Source organism: Somniosus microcephalus, chromosome 11, assembly GCF_052327205.1.
Source record: "Somniosus microcephalus isolate GS21.2 chromosome 11, FLI_Smic_1.0, whole genome shotgun sequence".
NCBI classification, from domain to species: domain Eukaryota; kingdom Metazoa; phylum Chordata; class Chondrichthyes; order Squaliformes; family Somniosidae; genus Somniosus; species Somniosus microcephalus.
The window spans coordinates 212,708,512-212,726,159 of record NC_140997.1 but is presented as its reverse complement, the minus strand read 5'-3'; the positions used below and the strand labels follow the sequence as shown (position 1 = coordinate 212,726,159).

The window sequence follows — 17,648 nt, the reverse complement described above, 5'->3', positions numbered from 1 at the left end:
TGCGTAAAAAAGTTTTTGCTTGCATCACCTATGGTTCTTTTGCCAATCACCTTAAATTTGTGCCCTCTGAGCTCTCCCTGCACTTCCAAACCCATAGAAAAAAAAAGAAAGCTATTGCATTTATATAGCGATTTTCACATCCTCAGGACATCCCAAAGCGCTTTACAGCCAATGAAAGACTTTTGAAGTGCAAGCACTGTTGTAATGTAGGAAACGCAGCAGCCAATTTGCGCATAGCAAGCTCCCACAAACAGCAATGTGATAATGACCAGAAAATCTGTTTTTTTTAAGTGTAGTTGATTGAGGGATAAATATTGGCCAGGTCACCGGGGATAAATCCAGTCTTCTTCAAAATAGTGCCATAGGATCTTTTACGCCCACCTAAAAGAACAGACTCGGTTTAACGTCCGTCTGACCCGACAGACGGCACCCCTGCTATTTGTGGCCCCTCTTACACTCACAATTCCCTCCCCCCTGCAGACCTCACCACCTCTCTCTCTCCTCCAAGACCCAACTTAAACCCACCAACCAAGCTCTTGGTCACCCATCCCCAATATCTCCTTCTTTGGCTTTTTTTGCGGGGGGGGGGCGGGAACTGCAGGGCAGGGTCTGGTTTCGCCCCTTAATCGTTCTTTCTCCGTTAAGGGCGCTGTATAAAGTTGCTACTGTTGTTTTGCTGGACTCTGGCTAAGTTACTAACTTGGATCCGAGTTTTACTGTGGCGCGGAGAAGCGGATTCGGGCTTCAAGTGATGGAAAGGCGCCGATTCTCCTCGCCCAGCTACAGCTCTTCGAGGCTGCTGAGCCTGGTCGGCGAATTACAGGCACTCTCACAAGGGCCTGATGATGATAATAATGATTAACGCATATAAATGTTTAAATATAATGCTGTACCTGTGCTCAGTCTCTCTCACAATGAGTACTCGACCTCCGCCTCACACGACCGGCTTTCTTCCAGGGCATTGTGGGATACAGGAGGACTAGCTGGCTGACCTGCCCAGTCTCACTCGTTGAAGGGAGAGCCACTGATTTTGGTTTAAAGATATGACTGGTGGTTCATTGTTTAAAACAAATGTTTGAATGGGCTTTATATATATCATTCTACTTAGTTATAATTCTTGCATCTAAATGTTGACAGCATACCCCGAAATAAACAGATGTTTAAATGGATATGTATTATATCTCACTTTTTTTTAAATCATAAGTTTCTCTAACATTCCTCTGCGCTGTGCTATCTGAGCTATTTATATCTGTTTTGCTGGAACATTGGCTCGTTTTGTACGGTTTTATGGATTTCCAGTGGGTCCTTTTTTTTCTATATCATCATGCTGACAAAGTTTGTGTTCAAACTATGGAATTCAGGACAATAACACTGCACCATTCAGCAGTGCAAAAGCAGTGTTTCTGCTGCACTGTATTTTACTTTAGTCTGTTATGCAGGTGCAAGTCACTGCAATGTAACACAATAAGATCACATGTAAAAAGAAGTGATGACCTGTTATGCATCAAAATTAGAGAGAATTGGATATATTTCTGAAGGCTAAGGGGATTAAGGGTTACGGAGAAAAGGCGGGGACGGGGTACTGAACTGGTAAGATCAGCTATGATCTCAGACGAAGATCAGCCATGATCTCATTGAATGGCGGAGCAGGCTCGAAGGGCCGAATGGCCTACTCCTGTTCCTATCTCTATGTATCTATGTATCTAAAATTATGATTGTATTTACCAAGTAAACAGTGCTAACTTTTGATCACCTGTTTCATTATTATGTGTTTTCTGTGATGTTATTTATGGGTGGAAGAAATAAAGCCCAGCAACTACAGATCAAGCTAACAATATCAGCCGTGATACTTTGTCATTGGCAGTGTCATGCTGCCATTACCAGGAGTTACAGGATTGTACAAATGCAGTAGGATAAGCTTCTTGTTTACTCACCTACCTCCCTGACCCCGTCCTACCTGATATCTGCCTTTGTACGTTCCTTCTATTTGCTCCTGCTTTTGAAGTAAGATTAGGAGAGTTGCCTGTGGCGTGAAGCTGCTCCAATTTATTTTAAATAGCAGATCAGGTAACATCAAATGAGAAGAAGGAACAGGAGTAAGAAACATTTATGGAGACAGATCAAGCAGGAGAGAGGCCATAGGCTGATTGGGTTGGAAAGCTATTAAGCACAATGGACATTGTACAGCAGAGCAACTGAAGGCACCAGGTGAACAAGGTGTACTCTTTTGGTTTGGGTGTTAAAACAAATAATCTGTAATTAATAAAACTTAACAAATTAAATTAAAATTTTGTTGGCCGGGGCGATGATGCACTCCATTCCCCGCGGCGCCCACCGGTCGCGGAAGGCCTTGAACGTGCCGGTGGACACCGCATGCTCAATCTCCAGGGCCACCCGGGTGCGAACGTGGCCGTGGAAGACAGGCAGGCAGTCGGGCCGAACGACCTCCTCGACCGCCCGCTGCCTGGACCAGTTAATGGCCACTTTGTCCAGGCCCAGGAGCAGTCCTATGAGGAGGTCCTCCAATCTGCCCGCTCCCCTCCGCACCGGGTGACCAAAGATCAGGAGCGTGGGACTGAAGTGCAGCCAAAAATCGAGGAGCAGCCCCTTCAAATAATGGAAGAGGGGTTACAACCTCTCACATTCCATATATACATGAGAAACAGACTCCTCCAGGCCGCAGGAAAGGCAGGCGGTCTGGGAGTCTGTGAACCTGTTTAAAACTTTATTGCACAGGACTGCTTCATGCAACACCCTCCAGGCCAAGTCCCCAATAGATAAAGGGAGAACTCCCGCGTAGAGAGCCTTCCATTGGGGACCCCCGCCTCCGCCGGAGTAAACAAGGTGTACTCTTCTGATGGGTACATAAACAAATAGACTGTAACTAAAATAACTTTAAATAAAACTTAACAAATTAAATTAAAATTTTGTTGGCTGGGGCGATGATGCACTCCAGTCCCCGCGGCGCCCACTGGTCGTGGAAGGCCTCGAGCGTGCCGGCGGACACCGCGTGCTCCATCTCCAGGGCCACCCGGGCGCAAACGTGGCCACGGAAGAGAGGCAGGCAGTCAGGCCGAACGACCCCCTCGACCAGTTAATGGCCACTTTGTCCAGGCCCAGGAGCAGTCCTACGAAGAGGTCTCCCGATCTGCCTGCTCCCCCCAGCACCGGGTGACCAAAGATCAGGAGCGTGGGACTGAAGTGCAACCAAAAATCGAGGAGCATCCCCTTCAAATAATGGAAGAGGGGCTGCAACCCCACGCATTCTATATATACGTGAAACACAGGCTCCTCCAGGCCGCAGAAAAGGCAGGCTGCCTGGGAGTCCATGAACCGACTTAAAACCATATTGCATGGGACTGCTCCGTGCAACACCCTCCAGGCCAAGTCTCCAATAGATAAAGGGAGGACTCCATTTGGGACATCCGCCTCCACCGGAGTGAACAAGGTGTATGAGGCCAGGGTATCTGAGACATTTGTCATCAGCACTAAACTATCAGGGAGAAATGTCAGGAGTGAATTTAGGATTGCGTAGAATTTGCAGCACAGAAACAGGCTATTTGGCCCAACTGGTCTATGCCGGCGTTTATGCACCACACGAGCCTCCTCCCACCCCTCTTCATCTAACCCTATTAGCATATCCTATACTTTTCTTTCTCTTGTGTTTATCTAGCTTCCCCTCGCTTCCCCATAAATGCATCTATGCTATTTGCCTCAACTACTCCTTGTGGTAGCGAATTCCACATTCTCACCACTGTGTAAAGATGTTTCTCCTGAATTCCCTATTGGATTTATTGGTGACTACCTTATATTTATGGCCCATAGTTTTGGTCTCTCCCACAGTTGGAAAAATCTTCTCTACATCTACCCTATCAAACCCCTTCACAATTTTAAAGACCTTTATTGGGTCATCCCTCAGACTTCTCGTCCCAGCCTGTTCAGCCTTCCCTGATAAAGTATAACCTCTAAGTTCTGGTATTACCCCTGTAAATCTTGCAAACTTATTTAAGGAGGATACTTTTTTAATGAGAGTAACACACATTAAATAGACCATATTTTTAAATGTTTTTGTCCATAATAAAAGAAAAAAAGAGACTTGCATTTATATAGCGCCTTTCGTGACCACCCAATGTCCCAAAGCACTTTAGAGCCAATGAAGAACTTTTTGAAGTGTAGTCACTGTTGTAATGTAGGAAATGTGGCACACAGCAAGCTCCCACAAACAGCAATGTGATAATGACCAGATAATCTATTTTAGTGATGGATAAATATTGGCCAGGACACTGGGGAAAACACCCCTGCTCTTCTTCGAAATAGTGCCAGGGGATCTTTTACGTCCACCTGAGAGGGCAGAAGGGGCCTCGGTTTAATGCCGCATCCTAAAGACAGCACCTCCGACAGTGCAGCACTCCCTCAGTACTGCACTGGAGTGTCAGCCTAGATTTTTGCGCTCAAGTCTCTGGAGTGGGACTTGAACCCACAACCTTATGACTGGTGCTACCAACTGAGGCACTGGCTGACTAATATGTGTTGGTCACAGTCAGCCCATGGCTCAGTGGGTAGCACTCTTGCCTGAGTCAGAAGGTTGTCCGTTCAAGTCCCACTCCAGGACTTGAGCACAAAAATCAAAGCTGACACTCCAGTGCAGTACTGAGGGAGTGCTGCACTGTCGGAGGTGCCATCTTTCAGATGAGGCATTAAACCAAGGACCCGTCTGCTCTCTCAGGTGGATGTAAAAGACCCCATGGCACTGTTTTGAAGAAGAGCAGGACAGTTATCCCCGGTGTACTGGCCAATATTTATCCCTCAACCAACATCACTAAAGCAGATTATCTGGTCATTATCACATTGCTGTTTGTGGGAGCTTGCTGTGTGCAATTTGGCTGCTGTGTTTCCTACATTGCAACAGTAATTACACTTCAAAAAAAGTAATTCATTGGCTGTAACGCGCTTTGGGACGTCTGGTGGTCGTGAAAGGTGATATATAAATGCAAGTCTTTCTTTTTCTTTTGTGTTTTCTAGAGAAAAGTGCCCCAGCCTGTTCAGCCTTCCCTGATAAGTATAACCTCTCAGTTCTGGTATCACCCCTGTAAATCTTGTAAACCTATTTAAGGAGGATACTGATATTTTGCAATGAGAGTTACAACAACAACTTGTATTTATATAGCGCCTTTAACGTAGTAAAATGTCCCAAGGCGCTGCAGAGGAGTATTTTAAGATAAAAAATTTGATAGCAATCCACATAAGGATAAATTAGGCAGGCTTGGTCAAAAAGGTAGGTTTTAAGGAGCATCTTAAAGGAGGAGAGGCAGACAGGTTTAGGCAGGGAATTCCAGAGCTTAGGGCCCAGGCAACGGAAGGCACGGCCACCAAAGGTTGAGCGATTATAATCAGGGATGCTCAAGAGGGCAGAATTAGAGGAGCGCAGAATTTATGGGGGGTTGTGGGGCTGAAGGAGATTACAGAGATAGGAAGGGGCGAGGCCATGGAGGGATTTGAAAACAAGGATGAGGATTTTGAAATCGAGGCGCTGCTTAACCGGGAACCAATGTAGGTCAGCAAGCACAGGGGTGCTGGGCGAATGGGACGTGGTACGAGTTAGGACACGGGCAGCCGAGTTTTGGATGACCTCAAGTTTACGTAGGGTAGAATGTGGGAGGCCAGCCAGGAGTGCGTTGGAATAGTCAAGTCTAGAGGTAACAAAGGCATGGATGAGGGTTTCAGCAGCGGATGAGCTGAGGCAAGGGTGGAGACGGCCGATGTTACGGAGGTGGATGTAGGCGGTCTTAGTTATGCTGCGGCAATGTGGTCGGAAGCTCATTTCAGGGTCAAATATGACACCAAGGTTTACACACATTAAATAGTCCATATTTTTGCAATGCTTTTGTCCCTAGCATGTGACATGTGTGCCTAGCCTGCGTTGGTCATCAGAGGCACACAGTGGGCAGCAGGCTTGGGGTGAAAGTGGAGACAATTTGGAAAGAGCTGCTAATGACAGGCTTGCTTTGACCAACTGCCTTGCCTCACGTGTGCTACTCGCAGAATGAATGCTGAGGTAGATTGAAACGCAATCACAGCGCGCCCGAGGAGGGCAGCACAGTGATGACATCGGCGGGAGCGGCAGCGTGGTCTTGAGTTGTTCTGACTCGGGAAAGATTCATATTAACCGGGCCCGAGGCTGCTTCTTCAGTCCTCGCAGGTACGGCCATCAAAGCCCCCCTCCACTAGAGCGGATTGCTCTTTTAATCAGCTTCATTTTCGACCAATTCTGTTGAGTGACTAATCCCCCCCTTTTTTTAAAATTTGTACACAGACCGACATGGCCGATCCAAGCCTTGCTGCAAAGGACAAGTATTTACAGAGTTTGGGAAGCAAAGTATGCGCATCCCAGAACCAGGAGCCACGTAAACGAAAGCTGGGTAAGAATGTGTTACAAAAATGTCAGATTGAGAGGATTAACTGGGTCTCTTAGTAACAAATGATGGAGGGCAAAAACAAGCTTAGAAGCACTGTTTGAAAATTAGGCATTTAAAAAATAAACTAATATTGTGGAAATCCAATATTAGACCATATTGATTTCTGCTCCCCTTCCCCCTCCCCATTTCTGTAACCTCCTTCGGCTTTACAACCCTCCGAGAACTCAGGATTCTTGGGCATCCCCCCACTTCCTTTGCCCCACCATTGGCAGCTGTGCCTTCAGCCATTTCGGCCCTAAGTCTCGGAATTTCCACCCAAAACACCTTCATCTCTCCACCTTTCCTCTTTGTAAGATGCTCCTTTAAAACCTACCTCCTTAACCAAGCTTTTTGTCACCTGTCCTTATATCGCCACCTTTGACAGATAGGAAAAGGTGAGGCCAGAAAATAACTTAAACACGAGGGTGAGAATTTTAAATTGGAGTTGTTGGAGGACCAGGAGCCAATGTAGGTCAGCAAGGTCAGGAGTAATGGGTAAGTGGGACTTGAGATAGGGACAACAACATTTTGTATGAGCTGAAGTTTACAGAGCATGGGAGGATTGGAGGCTGGCCATGAATGTATTGAAATAGTGGAGTCTGGAGGTGACAACTGCATAGATGAGAGTTTCAGCAACAGATGGGCTGAAGCAAAGGGGGAGGTGCAATTAGGCGTTTTTTGTGATGGAGAGGGTATGGGGTTGGAATCTCAACTCGGTTGAATAGGACGCTGAGTTTGCGAACAGATTGCTTCAACCTGAGACAGTGGCCAGAGAAGGGGATGGAATCACTGGAAAAGGTACAGAGTGTGTGGAGGGGTCTGAAGATGATGGTTTTGGTCTTCCCAGTGGAGTAAATTGCAGCTCATCCAAGGCTGAATGTTGGACAAGAGGTTTGACAGCACAGAGGCAGTGGAGAGAGGTGGTGGCGAGGTACAGCTGGATGTTGTCAGCTTGCTTGTGGAAACTGACCCAATGTCTGGAGGATGCTGTCGAGGGCAGCATGTAGATGAGGAAGAGGATCCCTTGCTGTTTGTAGTGTACATTAATGATTTTAGATATGAATGTAGGAGGTATGATCAGTAAGTTCGCCGATGACACGAAAATTGGTGGAGTGGTAAATAGTGAGGAGGGAAGCCTCAGGCTACAGGACGATATAGACGGGTTGGTCAGATGGGCAGACCAGTGGCAAATGGAATTTAACCCTGAAAAGTGTGAGGTGATGCATTTTGGGAGGACTTACAAGGCAAGGGAATACACAATGAATAGTAGGACCCTAGGAAGGACAAAGGATCTGAGAGACCTTGGTGTGCATGTACGTAGATCCCTGAAGGCAGCGGGACAGGTAGATAAGGTGATTAAAAAGGCATATGGGATACTTACATTCTATGCCTTGGCTAATGAAGGCAAGAGCAGGGAGGTTATGATGGAGCTGTACAAAACGCTAGTTAGACCACAGCTGGCATACTGTGCAGTCCTGGTCGCCACACTATAGGAAGGATGTGATTGCATTGGAGAGGGTGCAGAGGAGATTCACCAGGATGTTACCTGGGCTGGAGCGCTTCAGCTATGAAGAGAGACTGGACAGGCTGGGGTTGTTTTCCTTGGAGCAGAGAGGGCTGAGGGGGGACCTGAGTGAGGTGTACAAAATTATGAGGGGCATAGATAGGGTAGATAGAAAGGAACTTTTCCCCTTAGTAGAGGGGTCAGTAACAATAGTTTCAAGGTAAGGGGCAGGAAGTTTAGAGGGGAATTGAAGAAAAACTTTTTCACCCAGAGGGTGGTTGGAATCTGGAACTCACTGCCTGAAAGGGTGGTAGAGGCAGGAACCCTCACAACATTCAAAAAGCATTTAGATGAGCACTTGAAACGCCATAGCATACAAGGCTACGGACCAAGTGCTGGAAAATGGGATTAGAATAGACAGGACTTGATGGCCGGCGCAGACATGATGGGCCGAAGGGCCTCTTTCTGTGCTGTGTAACTCTGACTCTATGACTAGGAGGTGGCCAAGAATAGATCTTTTAGGGACTTCAGAGGTAACTGGTGGTGGGAAGAAAAGCCATTGATGGAGATCCTCCAGCTACAATTTGAGTGGAACTAAGCGACGGCAGTCGCATTGAGCGAGACCGTGGAGGGCGTGTTGGAGGAGGATGGCGTGGACATAATGGCCTTGTCAGGAACGGCAGTAAAATGTGAATATGCTTAGAGGGAATTCAGGTTACATAGAGATGGCAGAGATTAGGAGAGATGTGTCCTGGTTATAAACAGAGCGGGGAGGATACAATACGAGTATGGCCAAAGTTAAAGTGTGAGGCACAATGCTGGAATGAAGTTGGTTTGTGGCGTCAGCATGTAGCATTGATGAACCATTGTCCAGTGTCCTGGTTTAGCGACCGCTGTGGAGAGGGAGTGAATCCAGGAGCTGTTTAGGGGGCAGAGTATCAGTGGGTACATTGCTGGAGGTTATCCAGTGAACAGAGAGTTGAGGAGGAGTAGAATTTGTGGATTACCTTTATGTATTCAGTGCTGAAATACACACAAATGCATTACATTGATAAAATGTGTTCATTTTGGCATTCTAAAATGAAAACTTGAATACTGGAAATACAAAGCTGGAAAGCGCAAATCTAGATTAACATTTTGGGTTGAGACCTAGATACAGGATCTGCCCGAAACATCAATCAGTTTCTTTTTTCGGACACTGATGGATGTGCTCTTTATTTCTGTATAAATATTGTGGAAAAAGTTAACGTCCCGGCGAGGAGGACTAACTTGCAGTAATGCTCAGATGATGCTGTTAATGACACAAAGTTGTGGATTTAATGAAGCTCGAGTTCTGTTTTTCTTATGTCTGGCCCAAAGAAAGGTGGTTATGATTTTTTTTTGTTCTTTCAGTTTCCCGAAGGGAGGGCTCGGAAGACACAGCCCAACCTAAAAAGAAGAGGAAGAAAAGAAAAAAGCAACCTCCCAAGGAGCTGAAAGGTTTTCAAGCAGTGAATGGGGCTCAGTCTAAATCTGCTCAGGCTGGAATGAAAGAGAACAAAATCCAGCAGAGTCCCAGAGGTGTGAGAACTACATTTTATGATGTGTAATATTTCCCTATTCTCCACGGAGTAGTGAAATTAATTTTGTTTCAAAAAATTAAGTACTTAGATCAAACACTTGCACCTTTTCTCACACACTTTTTTATGTCCTTCCTTCTCTGCTGCCCGTCTGCTCATTCTTTCATCATCACATTGAAAATATTGGCCCAGAAATTCGGGTCGGCGGCTTCCCGCGGGTGTAAGCCCCCGACCTGCACTTACCTAGCGCGCTGGCCGTTGAGCTGTGGGCCCCCATGGAATTCCGATCCTGGGCCTGCTCCAACTGCCGGCGCACCGTGCTTGCGTATCCCAGGGGCGCAGTTAGTTCAATGCGTCCCCTGGGATCACGTGGGCCATGGGGAGCCAATCGGAGCAGGGAATGCTCCATTCATAAGTTTGACAGGAAGGGCTGTCAAACTTATAAATACTACAAGCCCCAAAACATCACTAAATCTTCAAATACATTTTTTTTTAAATCACATTTTTTAAATAAACTATAAATTACATGAAATTTTAAACAATAATTTAAATTTTTGAAAAAAGTAATTTTATTTTCTAACAGGGCTAAAAATAAACTTACCTTTCTTTAAAGTATTTAAAAATAATAAACCTGTGGAAAAAATGTTTTAATTTTAATTAATTCACCACTTACCTTGTAAAAAGCAGGCCTTGCGACTGCTTTTTATATGTGTAACTTCTGGAGACTTACCCTCCCGGGAAAACCTGCAAAAAAAACGTAAGTTCGATGCGCACGTGCTGCCTCTCCTGCACACGCGTTCCACCTCTGAACCCCTTCTTTCAGGGGAACGGAAGTGCTGGTTTCCCGCGCATGCGCAGTGCATGCAGGAAACCGGCACTTCCATTGGGCCTATGGGTGAGTACCCCATGGCGTACTCACCTGTGGAGACCCGAAGTTCTGGGCCATTACAAAGAACACGCTCAACATTTTTGTCTTGTAACAGTCTTTTGAAACTAATGACCCATAATTTGCGGTCAGCGGTGAAGCAAAGGCATTCGCCGCTGGCTCCGAAGTAAGCTTCCCACAAAGATCTCGTGATCTCTGTGGTGAGAAGTTCAGCTTTTCCGACATGCAGTTGAAATCAGCATAGTTTAGTGGGAATCCCAGACCATGAGCTCTTGTGATGTCATCAAGCTGTCTCAGCAGCTAATCACAATGCAGAATTCTCACCGACCGAGCACCAGGAAGTGAGTAAGCTCCTTTGATTCAAACTTTTAAAAAATGTTATAGAGAGCAAAACAAAGATTGGGGCTATCACATGGGGGAAAAGGTAAACCTGAAATAAATATGAACAAACTACTGGAAAAAAATTAAAAGTTTCTTAATTTTAATTTTATTAACCTGGATAAATTTGACACTCCACAAAATTAAACATAGAAACAGAAGATAGGAGCAGGAGTAGGCCAGTCGGCCCCTCGAGCCTGCTCCGCCATTCAATGCGATCATGGCTGATCATCCAAGTTTAGTACCCGGTCCCTGCTTTCTCCCCATACCCCTTGATCCCTTTAGCCTTAAGAAATATATCCAACTCCTTCTTGAATATATTTAATGAATTGGCCTCTACTGCCTTCTGTGGTAGAGAATTCCACAGGTTCACCACTCTCTGGGTGAAGAAACTCCTCCTCATTTCTGTCCTAAAAGGCCTACCCCGTATCCTTAGACTGTGACCCCTGGTTCTGGATTCCCTGACCATCGGGAACATCCTCCCTGCATCTAGTCTGTCCAGTCCTGCCAGAATTTTATAAGTTTCAATGAGATCCACTCTCATTCTTCTAAACTCCAGCGAGTACAAGCCCAATCTCTCCTCACACGTCATTCCTGCCATCCCAGGTATCAGCCTGGTGAATCTTCGCTGAACTCCCTCCATGGCAAGAATATCATTCCTCAGATAAGGCGACCAAAACTGCACACAGTACTCAAGGTGTGGTCTCACCAAGGCCCTGTACAACTGCAGCAAGACATCCTTGTTCCTGTACTCAAACCCTCTTGCTATGAAGGCCAACATACCATTTGCCTTCTTAACCGCCTGCTGCACCTGCATGCTTACCTTCAGCAACTGGTGCACAAGGACACCCAGGTCTCGTTGCACTTCCCCTTCTCCCAATCTATTGCCATTCAGATAATCTGCCTTCCTGTTTTTGACACCAAAGTGGATAACCTCACATTTATCCACGTTATATTGCATCTGCCATGCTTCTGCCCAATTACCCAACCTGTCCAAATCATCCTGTAGTTTCTCGGCATCCTCCTCACAGCACACACGCCCACCCAGCTTTGTGTCGTCTGCAAATTTGGAGATATTACATCTAGTTCCCTTGTCTAGATCATTAATATATATTGTGAATAGCTGGGGTCCAAGGACCGATCCCTGCGGTACCCCACTAGTCACTGCCTGCCACTCGGAAAAAGACCCGTTTATTCCAACTCTTTGCTTTCTATCTGCCAACCAGTTCTCTATCCAAGTCAATACCTTGCCCCCAATCCCATGTGCCTTAACTTTACACGCTAATCTCTTATGCGGGACCTTATCGAAAGCCTTCTGAAAGTCCAAATACACCACATCCACTGGTTCTCCCTTATCTATTTTACCAGTTACATCCTCAAAAAATTCCAGTAGATTAGTGGGTGCCCGCTATTCGTTCGCTGTTATTATCCACCGCAAATTCCGGGCCATTGTATTGTTTAAAGCTCCTTCTTTGACATAGCTAATGTAAGTTAAGCGCATAGATATAACTGGTGATTTATAAATCATAACTTCCGGTTTGCTTTCTTAGTCAGCAAAGTGGACACAGGCTCATTTTCAACAGTAAATCTTCTGCGTCAGAGACTACACGAGAAAATTGAAGAAAGCCGTGGGCAGGTAGGATATTTTGAAATGCCTTGGATTTTACATGTGTGGAATCCTTGGAGTTGCATTTGAGGAAAACTAGTCAGTCAATTCTAGAGAGATTACATTGCGTTAGGGACACTATTGCTTTAGACAAGAAAAAGAGGAATGAAAACTGCTATTTAGATATAATAATGGGTTGATTAAAAGTACTTGATATAAGAATTGGAGTTTAAAAAAAATTATTCATTCACGGGATGTGGGCGTCGCTGGTAAGGCCAGCATTTATTGCCCATCCCTAATTGCCCTTGAGAAGGTGGTGGTGAGCCGCCTTCTTGAACTGCTGCAGTCCGTGTGGTGAAGGTACTCCCACAGTGCTGTTAGGGAGGGAGTTCCAGGATTATGACCCAGCGATGAAGAAGGAACGGCGCTATATTTCCAAGTCAGGATGGTGTGTGACTTGGAGGGGAACTTGTAGGTGATGGTGTTCCCATGCGCCCGCTGCCCTTGTCCTTCTAATTGGTAGAGGTTGCGAGTTTGGCAGGTGCTCTCAAATGAAGCCTTGGCAAGTTGCTCCAGTGCATCTTGTAGATGGTACACACTGCAGTCACGGTGCATTACTGGTGGAGGGAGTGAATGTTTAAGGTGGTGAATGGGGTGCCAATCAAGCGGGCTGCTTTGTCCTGGATGGTGTCGAGCTTCTTGAGTGTTGTTGGAGCTGCACTCATCCAGGCAAGTGGAGAGTATTCCATCACACTCCTGACTTGTGCCTTGATGGTGGAAAGGCTTTGGGGAGTCAGGTGAGTCACTTGCCACAGAATACCTAGCCTCTGACCTGCTCTTTTAGCCACAGAATTTGTGGCTGGTCCAGTTAAGTTTCTGGTCAATGGTTACCCCCAGGATGCAGATGTTAGTGGGGAATTTGACGATTGTAATGCCATTGAATGTCATGGGGAGGTAGACTCTCTCTTGTTGGAGATGGTCATTGCCTGGCACTTGTGTGGCGTGAATGTTACTTGCCACTTATCAGCCCAAGCCTGAATGTTGTCCAGGTCTTTCTGCTTCATTATCTGAGGAGTTGAGAATGGAACTGAACACTGTGCAATCATCAGCCAACATCCCCACTTCTGACCTTATGCTGGAGGGAAGGTTATTGATGAAGCCACTGAAGATGGTTGGGCCTAGGACACTGCCCTGAGGAACTCCTGCAGTGATGTCCTGGGACTGAGATGATTGATCTCCAACAACCACCACCATCTTCCTTTTTGCTAGGTATGACTCCAGCCAGTGGAGTGTTTTCCCCCTGATTACCATTGACTTCAGTTTTACTCGCACTCAGTCAATTGCTGCCTTGATGTCAAGCGCAATAACTCTCACCCCTGGAATTCAGCTCTTTTATCCATGTTTGGACCAAGGCTGTAATGAGGTCTGAGCCAAGTGATCTTGGCGGAACCCAAACTGAGCATCAGTGAGCAGGTTATTGGTAAGTGCCGCTTGCTAGCACTGTCGACGACACCTTCCATCACTTTGCTGATGTTTGAGAGTATAATAAGATATAGTAGATTAAATAATAAAATATTGCCCATATTTTTAAGTTTATCATTTACAGTTACTCTGACTAACTGGGGAATTTAATACCCAGGACTGTTGAATTTCAAAGTACAGGAAACTTTCGTTTATCCGGAGGTTGTATGTCCGGAATACTCGATCTAACAGCAAAAATCAGGAGCCGTTTTCTGTAAGTTTTTTTAGCTCTCGTTCTTTTTTTTTCCCAGTCAGCCACTGCAAGGTCTGTAGCTATAGCAACAGCTTCAGCTAGAGACGCTTGCAGCTGCAGCCGACTCTTTAGAAGCTGTTGCTAAGCAACAGTGTTTGTTGTCAGATACGGAGATGAAAACCTCCGTATGCTTCAACACTAACTTTGTATGTCCGGCAGTTTTGATAGATCGGCAACACGTCGGTGCCCGATATCACAAAATTTCCTGTATATGTACAAAAATTCAAACATTCAAAGATCTCTGGACTGGGGTGCAATTCCCAGACTGATTCTACTTGACAGAGCAGGTTTGGGTGACCTAAAAATATGTAACGGGATTGTGAAATATTTATTTTGGATTGTCATTAAAAATGGATTCTGCCAGTGGTGTTTCACAATACGTAAAGCTTCCACAAAAGGCCCTCGCAGTCACATGGTGTCAGAGATGCGATTAGACTAGGTTAAATAGAAAGTTTAAAGTATAGACGTCTCTCCTCCTTCCCCAAATTTATACAGTGCAAAACATTAAAATGCAATGCCAAAATATTTGACTGTAGGGATCTTGGTTGGAAAGGGTCCTAGTATCTAAATGCCTATTAGATGCTGTGCTTGTTGGTGGGAGACTCCATTGTGAAAATGCCTCCCATTGTATAGAAGGCTGTGATGGGTACCACCTCGTGTAATAAATACAGGAAACTCTTTGGTATCCGGGACCGGCGTGTTGCCGGTTGATCAAAAATTCCGGATGACGGAGAGGGTTATCTACCGAGGCTATTTTTAACAAACAAAAATTTAAAAAATCAAGAAATGTGCAGTATACAGTAATTTACAGAATGTTGTGTTAAATGGATTGTGGAAGATGCTTGATTAAGTACAGTACTGCCAGTTGAGGGTAATGCAATGCAATGACTACCAGCAGCGTGGGAGACACACAGTACCCCTGTAAAATGGCGGATCAGAAAGGACTACCAGCAGCGCGGGAGAGTCAGACTCCTGTTACAGGGGTATTGAGGTGTTCTGACTTCCGATAGCGCCAAGAAGCCGAGTAGTGGCAGTTTGGAGAACTACCCCCACTGACTAACTCGGCTATCACGGGAGACTCGGACTCGGCAACATTGCTGGTTATTGAGGTGTTGTTTTCGGAGTGAGAATTTTGCCGGTTAATAGAGAAATAGGTGCCGTTTAAGCAAGAGTTTCCTGTATAAGGGATTGGGGTGGGGGAGGAAATTAAATTAAAAAACTTCTGGCAACTTTTCTATGCATTTTATGCATACGTGTGTGTGTATATATAATTTCACTCTGCCCATTTAGTGAACACGCTGATGATATTCATGCAGTTTGGAAACACACAGATGAGCAATCAAAAAAGTCAACGGCTGTACTCGGACAGCCTTTGATTAAAAGCTGACCACAGGAGAAAGGCTGGTCTCTTTTTTTCCCTTGGTCTGGGGCCAGGCGTGTAAAACTCCAATGGATGGGGGTCAGTCTTTCACACACGCGTCTTGCTGGTACCCATTTAGCAGTTGGGTAGACAGCACCCTGCTTAAGGTAACTGTCTTGCTCAATGGGAGTACAGGTAGACTATCCTTTATCCGAAAACCTCGGGACCAGCCGTGTTTCGGTTTTCGGAGAATTTCGGATTTCGGAAGGGGGGTCGGCGGGTGGTCGTGCGCACGACCCCCCGCCGGCCCCGACACCCCCCCCCCACCCCGCGGACCGGCGCCGACCCCGACCCCCGCCGACTTACGGTCGGGGTCCGCGGGGGGGTCGGCGGGGGGTCATGCGCACGACTTACGCTAACGCTCAGCGTAAGTCGTCGGGGTTGGCGGGGGTCGGGGCCGGCGGGGGTCCTCGGGGGTCGGGTCCGGCGGGGGTCGGGGCCGGCGGGGGTCCGCGGGGGGTCGTGCGCACGACTTACGCTGGACTTACGCTGAACGAAAAAACCTTCGGTTTTTAGAGGGTTTCGGTTTTCGGAAGTTCGGATAAAGGGTAGTCTACCTGTACTTGTGTAGGAATAATTTGGTGGTGAGGGGATTGAAACCAGTGATTTGCTGGTTGAAAACCTTTGTTTCAACGTTGAACCACGCACTCTCTGTGTAATTTATAGATCAGAAGGAAAATGTGTTGAGAGTTTTAGGTCAAGTAAGTGGTTTACATAATTTGCCAGCTGGTCACAAAGGTTTCTATTTACTGCCTTTTCATTAGTCAACCATTAATTGTGCTGTCTCTTGCACTTCTCAACAGGGCAACCAAAAAGGCTTGCCGCCTGAAGAATTAGCAAAGAAACGTCTGCGCAGAAAGCAGGAGAGGGAACGGAAAAAACGAAAACGGAAAGAGTTTCAAATGAAGAAGGAACAGGAGAAGACTGTTCAAGAGGAGAGCATTACAGCAAAGACTCAAGACGGAGAGAAAAAAGACAAGTTTGAGAAAGTGGAAGAGCAAATCCTTTTCAATAAAGTGGACATGTCATCTGAAGTAGTTAAAGATAAAAAACTGAAGAGAAAAGAGAAACGGCAGAACGTTAAAGGTGGCCTGACGCCTTTGACTGGCAAAAACTACAAACAACTCTTGTCTAGGCTGGAAGCCCAAAAGAATAAGATCGAAGAATTGAGGAGCAAAGATGAAAATAAAGCCAAGGAAGTCGAAGCAAAGATGAAGTGGACCAATGTTCTATACAAAGCTGAAGGCCTGAAAATCAAAGACAACGAAGAGATGCTGAAAGCTTCGTTAAAGAGAAAGGAAAAGCTCAAATCCCAGCGGCAGAAGAGTTGGGAAAAGCGAACGGAGCATGTTGCCGAAAAGATGCAACATCGTCAAAGTAAGAGGCAAACAAATATAAAGAAAATGAAGCACGCCAAGATCGAACGAAAGAAGGACAAGGCACGAAAGAAGGGACGTATTCTACCCGAAGATTTGAAAAAAGCAAAACTTTAAGGGGGAGGGTTGAATTTTCATGTGCCCAAAAAAGTAGGCACTGCAATCTGCCCAATCCCATGATGTGTCCAATTTTGTGTAAAACCTTGATGCACAGTGAATGGTGTGTTGCTCATATTAGTGGTTTTCTTAATTGTACTACTATGTATTGAACAAAGGACCTGAACACCTTTTCTATTGACATTAAATATTTTCAATGTTTTAAAAAAAAATGGTAGCTCCTTTGGCTCGGCAAGTTTATAGTCCCACAGTAATGGTTTGAGCCGGAGAAGACCATTGGCTCATCCAGCAGATTCGAGTTCTGCCCTGGGGGGGACGGAGCACATTAAAAATAATCCACTCTGTCTTGAATGGGGAGCTAATTTTCTTCCAATTTGTTCATTAAGTAGTAAATTAACTCTTGATCACTTTGGAAGGTGCAGCTGACAATAAACCGGAACTGTTTTTAAAAAAAAAGTGAATCCTAAAATGGCATATTGTGATTGTCTTCTGCATTTAAACTCTTGTAACCTATAACAGTGAGGCATTGCTAGCATCAAAATAAAATAAAAAGCTTGTAATATTGTCACTAAT

At 45.7% G+C, this 17,648-nt stretch overlaps 2 protein-coding genes across 3 annotated transcripts in view; one reads left to right on the top strand and one right to left on the bottom strand.

Annotated features, from left to right (window-relative positions):
* Positions 1-1,021, bottom strand: part of LOC147111200 (uncharacterized) — a 42,802-nt gene extending 41,781 nt beyond the window's left edge. Inside the window, exon 1 of one of the 2 annotated variants that reach the window (XR_015080061.1) lies at positions 894-1,021. The gene's annotated coding sequence lies outside the window, so the exon portion shown is untranslated. The remainder of the gene's footprint in view (positions 1-893) is intronic. The other variant, XM_086001865.1, reaches the window with a different exon arrangement.
* A 4,938-nt stretch (positions 1,022-5,959) lies between these two features.
* Positions 5,960-17,287, top strand: surf6 (surfeit 6). Its single transcript, XM_086001864.1, has 5 exons — positions 5,960-6,199; positions 6,314-6,419; positions 9,352-9,519; positions 12,333-12,418; positions 16,386-17,287. Exons 2-5 carry the CDS (start codon positions 6,320-6,322, stop codon positions 17,073-17,075), a joined length of 1,044 nt encoding a protein of 347 aa, XP_085857990.1. The 5' UTR covers positions 5,960-6,199; positions 6,314-6,319; the 3' UTR covers positions 17,076-17,287.
* The last annotated feature ends 361 nt before the right edge of the window (positions 17,288-17,648 follow it).

Excerpts from the sequence above, each read along its gene's own strand:
- surf6 (XM_086001864.1), top strand. The coding sequence starts at position 6,320 with ATGGCCGATCCAAGCCTTGCTGCAAAGGACAAGTATTTACAGAGTTTG. Across the intron at positions 9,520-12,332 it reads AATCCAGCAGAGTCCCAGAG|TCAGCAAAGTGGACACAGGC; the intron begins GTGTGAGAACTA and ends TTGCTTTCTTAG. Across the intron at positions 12,419-16,385 it reads TTGAAGAAAGCCGTGGGCAG|GGCAACCAAAAAGGCTTGCC; the intron begins GTAGGATATTTT and ends ACTTCTCAACAG.